The following is a 9,627-nucleotide window of genomic DNA, read 5'->3' as shown; positions in this document are numbered from 1 at the left end:
CCCACTAGAGCCAACCGCGCACTTCAAAAGGGTGTCGGGGCTGCGCTCCCCTCCGGCGCCCCGGGAACTTCAAAGCGGCCGGAGCTGCCCTGGCGCCTCGCTCCGCTCTGGGCCTCGAGTCCCGGCGCGGCCGCCTGGTGGCCATGACCCCGGCGCTCCGCCCCGCGCTCCGCCAGGCTCTCCTGCTGCTCACTGCGGCCGCTGAGCTCTCGGCAGGTACGGCGGAGGGTTTTCCTCCCGCGCCCATGGTGATGGGAATTGGGGGCGGTCATTGGGTGGGCACAGGGAAGGGAGAAAGCGAGTGCCCCGAGCAAAGTGACCCTCCGCGGGGTAGAGGGGGTCGCGGCAGTCAGATTGAGGGGGCGCGGGATAGGGCGCAGCGTGCGCACCTGACGTCTGGCAGCTGTAGAAGTAGACAGGTGTGTTGGGGACGAAGTCACAAGGAGGGCAAAAAACACACAAACAACAACAACAACAAAAAAAAACGACAGGGACGTGGAGGGTATAAGTAGTAGGAGTGAAGGGGGTGACTAATTTGTGGGCAGTTTGCAGCGGAGAGAGTAGGAGAGCGTTTGTGGGTGCATGCTTGGCTGGGAGCTGGGTGGCCACCATGAGTTCACCCTGCAGGGACCAAGAGGGCTGCAGGTGCGCTTCGGAGACGCTCTGTGCTGAGCCCTTGAGAGCTGCGCAAAGACGGTGGCGTGGTGGTGGGAGGTGGCGATTTAGTCTGAGTTTTAGAAGACGAGGGATACCCCAAAAGCCGCTGGTGCCAGGCCATGGAGGCGGGAGTGGGAGCTTAAATCTGTGTGGTTTGCAACGCACATTGCTTTCGAGGTACGATCTTTACTCAGAGTTCCAGGGCAAAAAGAATTCTGGCAAGCGCCCCAGAGTTTATAACAGGTTTGTGCCTTGATAGGCTAAATAGAGCCCTCAACCCAATCTAGGAACTAAACGTTTCTTTATGATGTTTACTAGAAACTGGGGCAAATGCGTTTTTGATAAAATCATAGTGTGCTATGACTAAAAACCCTTTAACTCTAAAACTGTTTTCATTACATTGTCCTGGATTATGTAGATGTGGAGCAGATTCCTCGCTAACTCATTCTTTAAACACTTCAATCAGACACTAAAGACATTTGCACATAAAAACCTGGTGTTTTTCATACTATGTCCGAAGCTGATTTTGATGCATTTTTTTTTTCCCTGATGACAATCTGTTTGACATTAATAGCTATATTCAGGGTGGGTAGTTTTCCTCTTAGTAACATGTGCAGGAGAATGTTTTGAATAGTATGATTGCTGTCATGTACAGATTTCAGTGTTTCAGATGGCCTGAGATAATCACTAGATATATTCAAGTGCAAATTTGGTTATTGGAAAGGATTAATGGATAAAAATTGAGGATTAAAGCATTCCAGTTATCTTTTAGGAAAGCAGTTACCCCAAGACTGTCAGATAATGGAATAGAGTGAAATATTTGCATTTAGAGTTAATAAATGCATCAATGGGAAGAAAACCAACTGTGGGAAAATCTTTATTTAAAAAAATGTCTGAAAACTCTGCTAACTTGGGACACTGAAAGTACTCTTGACAATTTCATAGAATTTACCAAAAATAAAAGTCTTCCAGATATAACAGTTTTGACTGTTGTCCATAGAAACCTTTTTATTTGGGGGAGCTGAGAACTTGGCTGCAGACATTTTAAAAAACAGATTTATTTTAAAATTTAACTTGAAAGATATATTTAGTTATATGACAGAAGAAAATTTCAGAGACCCTGAGCATACCAATATAAGAAAACATACCTCATTGTGTTCTTGAAAAAACATGGAAACTTTTAAATTGAAATGTGAAAAGAGGAGAAAAATATAGATCATTCAAATTTGATTGTTCTTAAAATCAGAAGTCTAAGAAAAATACATGATATAGAGATATGCCAACATAGTAGAGACATATTTATCAAAGTTCAACTTTTATAACAAACTTTTCTCTCAAGTGCAATCATTTTCATATCTCCTTAAGAAACTTTTACCCCCTTTGTGTCCCGCATTAACAATGTCTATTATTATATACATTATTTATTCCTAGTTTTATACAAATGTTGGGCTATTTAGGATAAAGATTCAAGGTAGTTTTTTCATTTTTTAAAATTGATTTTCTCATGGTTCTCCAACTGTATTTTTGACCTAGTCACTTTTGCAATTTACATTGTTGATCATACTGGCTATTTATGAACATATACTTGCTGTTGGTGAAATGTTACATGTGAATTTCTTGATACGATAGCATGGTCAGCAAAATTCTGTGACAGAGGGCACTATTTTCCAATTAGGCTCTGCTGAGTAGGCTAGGATACTGAGTATCTGAAAGTAGGATAAACTGATAAACCCTTTTTGCTTTGGATGCTCTCTCCAACATCTTTGTCACTTCAGGTCTCTCATGCATTAACAGTAGAGAAGAGACCATTGCTCCTTGTTGGGAATCTCAGCTGGAGAAACTTAGCAAAACTATTTGTTGGTCTGGACTGGATTGAAGGAAGAAATTAGGCTGCTCTGAGTTGCTCTGATTGTCTAGGTGCCTGGATTCCTTGACGTGTGATAACAAAGACCTGTCATGACCTCATAATATTCATCATGATATTCATCATGCATACTAAACAAAGCATTCACAGAAAATGTCTTGAAGTTCTCTACTTTGAAGCAGTGATTTAGATCTACACATTGGGCATTCTCTTTTAAGTTCATGAAACTCCTTTGTCCTGTTGTCTAGAAAGGATTATTGAGAGTCTAGAAAGCTATGTGCCATTACTATAAAAGTAAAAAGACAAATAACTGGGGCGAGAGTGGGAGTTTCAGGTGACGAGATTTTCCCTTCCCCCAAAGCAGCAGTTCCCACTCAGAGTTTTCAGTGGTGCTTCTGGAAGTGAAAGTGAAATCGTGGGGGCTGACTGAGTTTATAAATGCAAAAGATGTTGCTACCTTTGCCCCTCTTTAAGCACAGTCATTTATTGGTTGATTGACACAAATGGGGCAAGAGGTTCCCTGGATTCAAGAAGAGACATCTCTGGTCTAGGAGAAACTGTGCAGAAGCCTTTGGAGCTTATTTCTTCATTGACTGTACTTTGTAAACTTGTTATCTAGATTTCAAATTTATAGAAATATAGAGATTTGCTCTAAGTTGCTAAAATCATACAAAAAGTTAAAAGATTTTGAAGTGTGAAAGGAAGTGAAGAGCTAAGGATGACAGTGAGTTTTTTGACTCAAGCAATGGACTCTTAGGTGAGGCAGACTGCAGAAGCTGGTCTGGTTAGAAGAAGGAGATAGTGACAGATAGCAGGAGCTCAGTTTTGGATATGTTTAGTTTAAATTGCCAAATAGACACTGAAATGGAGATGTCAAATAAGCAAATAATTTTATGGGTCTGGACTTCAGGGGCTGATGATGAAAAACTGAGAGCCAAGGGCATTTACGGATTAATTTTGAAAGGTACAAAATAGGGCTGTAAGTAGGGCTGTAAGATTCAGCTGATAAAGTATAGAATACCCAGTGGGTGTTTCACTGGGTGTTCACATAAATAATGAATACCTTTTTAGTATAAGTGTGTCACAAATATGACATAGAACACATATGTATTAAAAATTAATTGCTGTTTAATTCCACTTTGGGCATTCCGTACTTTTATAAGGCACACCAACATATTAATAAAAGTAATATTGTTGTGAGTTGAAGAGTTCTTGATGCATATATTCCTAGCTCTTTTATTAAAAAGAGAAGCGAAGACTTATTTCTAGTTTTCATCTCCTAACACTTGTTCTAGCTCTGCTACCATCCTCATGTGCATCTCTGATTGGGTGACTCCCAGGTCTTTGTACATGGTGTCCCACAGCTTCTGTGTGAACCAGAGGGGATATCTATCCTTTTCCAATCTTACATGAGTATTTAGACATGAAAGTATATGTGAAAGAGATAAGAATAACTCTCTTGACTCCTTGGAAGTGATTGTTACATGAAAGCAGTTGGGTTTTCCCAAATTTGCTGTCTTCTGAAAATGGTTGTTATTTTCAGATGCATTTTTAGAGTATTTTTCTTTAGAATAAACTTTCGTATATTTCTCTTTTAAGTGAAATGCTTCCAAGCAGTCTAGATCTACTTTGTTGGATTTTTCTTGGCAGTACTTGTGTCCCTTGCTGTAAATAAGAAGGTTTAGGGGAGAGAGATTGGATAGTCAGGATCAGGGAGATCAGTGAGCCCTACAGGGCATATTAATATGACAGTTTGAGGTGGTAGAGCATGTTCTAAAGAGAGTGATGGCATGTCCTTTGGGAAAGGGGAATGAATACATAAACATTATCCAGAGGTTGTTTAGTTTCTGCTCTAGCTTAGTCTTGATCTTCAAGTATGGCAACTACCAAATAATTAGTGTCATCTTCATTTTGGGATTCATAGTGGAAAGTGTCCTATAAATGGACAACTATAGCCATGGATCACTAAGAAGCTCAAATAGGTATGATCATATGTATATAAATAGTTTATTTTAATAAATAATTAAACAAAATAATTAATTTTCAAACATAAGTAGTAAACAGAAAAAAAACAAAGAAAAAATTCCAAGCATGAAGAGCATACTATGTATCATATTTTACCACTTACATCTGTGAGATTTCATCTTGGTTTTCCATTGCTTTGGCCTTCAAGTTCTTAAATTTTTCATAGTCAATAGTCAAAATTTCTCTTTAGATTGTTTACGAAATTGGAATATGTTTAAGAAATTGGAATATGTTCATAAGTGATACAGAAATGACATGTTGGCTAGCAGGACCGAGGAAAACTCAAATACAATATTGGCTCTGCTGAGCCTCATCTTTAGTCAAGAGGGGATATCTAGAAAAAGGGAGCAAAATGAGGCAAACTAGCCTTTTCTGGTTACCTGGAGCTTTGGCCCCAAATTGCATGGCAGAACTCTAATACACTTTTCTAACATTTGAACAACTAATTAGCCTGAGGATAAATACAGGAGAGCTGTGATAAGCCAGAATCCTGGATCCTGACACTATGATACCCTCAAAGGGCCATCTAATGCCAAAATGAAGTCAGAGAGGTTGTGGAACAAGGGACCCATGTTTCCAGTACCTCACATGAGTCCTGCTCTCACAAAAACTCTGATAAAAGTTCCAGGCAATAATTCCAGAGGCTAAGTGAAGAAGAGGTGGCGAGTCTGTGAAGACATGTGGCTGGACCTCTTCTATGAGAAAGTAGGTCATACCCTTCCCATGTTTGCTAGGGAAAAGAGGTAGAAGGCAAGGGCATAACCATGAGCCCCGTGCCTTTCTTGTTCTTTGAAAACTGGATCCCTAAAACATGTGGGCTATTGGTTCCCTGAAATCTGAACAATACAAATCAATATTCCTCCTACTTAGGGATCCAGTAAAAAGCAAAAGGGAGGGAGAAGGTGAGTAGGAATGTGAAACGGACAAGGAAGACCTCATTTCCATAGAAGCCAACACTCTGTTACTTTTCAGAAGACACCCTTGCCTCCTCATGTGCCTCTTGAATTCACTGCTCTGATTGGCCAATCTGGCTAAAGATGCTCTGCTCCAGCCTGATTTTTCACTTTTTCTCCTCTAAAATAACTTCCCCTTTCTGTTGTTCTGTCTTTTAGAGAGTAGGCATGCAAAGATACTGTTTTTTTGGAGCTGTTTTAAATTAATCTCAAGAATTCATGAGTGAATCATTTGGTATGACTCAAGAGCTTGGCTTATTATTATTTTTTTAAAACAATTTAAATTTGCCAGTGACTTAAACATCCCAAATTAGATCAATCTACTTTTTCATTAAACTTTCACATCAGCAGAATCATTAGGATGCTCAGATTTTGAAAGTGAGATGCACATTTTCTCCCAATCTATTTTGGCATTCTTATCTCATGGTTAATAAAAGGACTGGGATAGATACCACATCTCTACATACTGATTAAGTACCTTATAAACTTTTTGTGCAGCTCCATAATTGATTGAAATAAAGATTCCCTGGTCTAAAACAGGATTAGAAAAAAAATCTACTTCATCAGGATCTGGACATTTTCAAATAGCTTAGAAGAGCAGATTTTGAATGTTCTCAACAGAAAGAAATGATAAATGTTTCTTGAGGTGATGGAAATGCTAATTACCCTGATTTGATCATTGCATATTGTATGCGTGTATCAAAATATTACACTGTACCCCATATATACAATTATGTGTCAATTTAAAAACTAATTAAAAGCAACCATTAAAGTAATAAAATGTTTAGTTTTATAAATGCATGCTTATCTAAGAGATATTAATTCAGAGGGTGGTAATCCAGATTAAACAGCTTTAAAAAACCAGATTGTTTTATAACAGAGCCAAAATATATTAAAGACTATTAACTCATCACATCTCACACTTTTATCTGATGACATTTTCCTGGCTTGCTCCCCTAGAAGTGTATGTGGTTTTCTTCTCTATCACCCCCATTATTGCTCTCCAAGAGCAAAAAATTTTACTCTGTGAACATTTGCCTGCTCTGAGAGTCATAGTCATTGCATTCTCACTTAAATTACACTTATAATTTCCAGGAAATAGATTAATACACAAAATTTGAAAGACTGAACAAAGAATAATTATATAATTAGCTGAAAATTTCTTACAGGATAATAAATGTATAACTGAACGAAATGCTCTCTTTTTAAAAATCTTTTTTTTTCTACAGCGGTTCTCTAGTTATATTAAAAGGCATTGATTTTTGCAGAGAAAAGAAAGTTGACTTCATTTAAAAAAAAAACAAAAAACCAGACCCCTTCAAAAGAATTGAGAATTATTTGGCTAAATCAAGACGTTCCTCTAGAATGGCGTTTACTCAACTGTGCTTTGGATGTTGTCATTCTCATAAGATTTTTCATGATATTTTCTTATTATCCTTTAAATATTTATAGGATTTGTAATGATGCACCCTTTAATATTTCTGACATGGAGAAATTGAATTTTATCCCTTTTTACTTTAACCGGAGATATCAATTGTATTGATTTCTTTTAAATAAGTAGCTTTTGGTTTTATTGATTTTCTCTTTATTTTTCCAGTTATTTTCTGCACTTATCTTCATTATTTTCTTCCTCTACTTACCTTGGGTTTAATTTATTCTTTTATATTCTAGCTTCTTTGGATGCACCTTACATCGAGTATTGGCAACATTTTTAAAGGGTCAGATAGTAAATATTTTAGGTTTGTGAGTCAAGATAATAAATATTTTAGGCTTGTGAGCCATACAGTCTCTGTTGCAACTACTTAATTCTGCCTTTGTAGTATAAAAGCAGCCATAGGCAATACATTAACAAAAATGTTGCTGCATTCCAATGAAACTTTATTTACAAGTGACCCAGCCAGTGGGCCATAGTTTGTTGATGCTTTCTTAAATCATTCATTTAAGATCTTTCTTCTTTTCCTATGTTAATATTCGCCTCTGTGTTTCCCTCTTGGCAACTGCTTCAGCTCATCCATAAATCACAATATGTTGTGTTTTTATTTATTTTGAGCTCAAAATATTTTCGAGTTTTCTTTGTAATTTTCTAGAGTTTGTGTGCTATTTGGATATCTGTTGTTTAACTTCCAAATATTTTAGTAATTTCCAGGCTTTTTAGATTACTGAATTCTACTTTAAATTCACTGGGGTGTGAAAAATATAATATATATGATCTCAGTGTTTTTTAAATTCATTTGTATTTCTTTTCAAAACCTGGCATGTGTATGACCTAGTGAATATTCCATGTGCACTTGAAAATATTATGTATTCCACTTTGATGAGTGGAGTGTTTTGTAAGTGTCAGGTCACATTGCTTGACAGTGTTATTGAAGTCTGTTAGTATCTTTACTGATTTTCTGTCTTCTTGTTTTATCAATTTTTGAGAAAGGATTGTTGACTTCTCTGATTTATTCGTGGATTTATCTCCTTTTTTCAGTTTTCACTGCTTATGCTTCATGTATTTGACAATTTTGTTATTAGAAACATACACATGTAAGATTGCTATGTCCTCTTGATGCATACTCATAATTAGGAAATTATGCTTTATCCCATGAAATATTTGTTATTATGACATGCTTCCCTTCTTACTGGTTATATTCTTTGCATTGAGTTCTACTATGTCAATATTCATATTTCTTGTACTTAATGTTTGTATATTTACTTTTTTTTTTTTTTTTTACCATTAATACAGCTACTCCAGCTTTCTTGTGCTATCTATACATTAAGGACTTTTCTAGTCTCTTATTCTTTTTTTTTTTGAGTTGGCATCTCACTCTGTTGCCCAGGCTGGAGTGCAGTGGCATGCTCATGGCCACCCCAGCATCAACCTACTGGTCTCCAGCAATCCTTCTGCCTCAGCCTTCCAAGTAGCCGGAAACACAGGCATGTACAATCATGCCCACCTAATTTTTAAAAAATGTATTGTAGAGATGAGGTCTTACCAAGTTGACCAGGCTGGTCTTGAACCCCTGGGCTAAGACAAACCTCTCACATCTGCCTCCCAAAGTGCTGGAATTAAAGTCATGAGCCATCGCGCCTGGCCCTCTTATTCTTAATTTATATGTATCTTTATATCAAAATTGGGTATCTTATAGAGAGCAAGTGTTTGGGTCCTACTTTTTTCTCCTAACATATTTGTCTTTTAACTGAAACACTTAGAACATATATATTTAATATATTTATCAGTATGGCTGTGTATAAATCTTTAGACTTTTTTATATTTCTCCTTTTATTTTCCCTTCTTACTTTTATTTGGTTTAACTGCCTAAGTATTAGAATTATATATTATTTTTACTGTTCATTTCTAAGGTCTTTGCTTTATTTAATAACTGCTCAAAAATTTATAATATTCGTCTTTAAATTATCATAGTTTAAGAATCTTACCATCATATGCCTTAATTTCCCTCTTTTGGCCTTTGTGCTATTAATATCATATGTTTTACTTCCAAATATTTTATAAACCTTGAAATACATAGTTATTATTTTTGCTTTAAATATTTAATTATATTTTTAAACAAATTAAAAATTGAAGTTAGTATTTTACATTTATTCTCCTATTTATTATTTCTAGTGTTCTACATTACTTTGTATAAATCTGAGTTTATGTTTGGCTTTATTTTCTTTCAGCATGAAAACTTTCTTCATCATTTTTTTATGATTCAAGATCTGATGGCTATGAATTTTAATTCATTTCTGTTTTCAGAAACTTTTATTTTCCCCCAATTTTATTTTAGGTTTTTCTATTTTTATTTCCAATTCAGGGGATACAAATGCATGCTTGTTACAAGGACATATTGTAAGGTAAGGATTGGGTCTTAGGTGGCTCATTTCCCAGATAGTAAACATGGTATGTATAGGTAAATTCTGAGTCCTAACCCCCTCTTAGCCTCCTCCCTTATTGGCGTCTTCTTCAGTGTCTAATATTTTCATCTTTGTGACCACTTAACTCCCACATATGAGTGAGAACATGCAGTGTTTGATTTTCTGTTTCCGAGTCAGTTCACTTAGAATGATGTTCTCCAGCTCCATCCATAATGTCACAAAGGACATGATTTCATTCTTTTTTATGGTTACATAATATTCCATGGTGTA

At 36.6% G+C, this 9,627-nt stretch overlaps 1 protein-coding gene across 3 annotated transcripts in view; it reads left to right on the top strand.

The window, feature by feature from the left end:
- The first annotated feature begins 3 nt into the window (after positions 1-3).
- Positions 4-9,627, top strand: part of ACVR1C (activin A receptor type 1C) — a 96,981-nt gene continuing 87,357 nt past the window's right edge. The window contains exon 1 of one of the 3 annotated variants that reach the window (XM_008052942.2): positions 4-216. In XM_008052942.2, the coding sequence (XP_008051133.1) occupies positions 144-216 (73 nt within the window). In that variant the 5' untranslated portion in view covers positions 4-143. The remainder of the gene's footprint in view (positions 217-9,627) is intronic. The other 2 variants (XM_008052930.1, XM_008052937.2) reach the window with 2 other exon arrangements.

Source organism: Carlito syrichta, unplaced genomic scaffold, assembly GCF_000164805.1.
Source record: "Carlito syrichta isolate Samal-C Ts95f unplaced genomic scaffold, Tarsius_syrichta-2.0.1 Scaffold72524, whole genome shotgun sequence".
NCBI classification, from domain to species: Eukaryota; Metazoa; Chordata; class Mammalia; order Primates; family Tarsiidae; genus Carlito; species Carlito syrichta.
The sequence above is the reverse complement of the archived record's forward strand: the minus strand, read 5'-3'. Positions and strand labels throughout refer to the sequence as shown.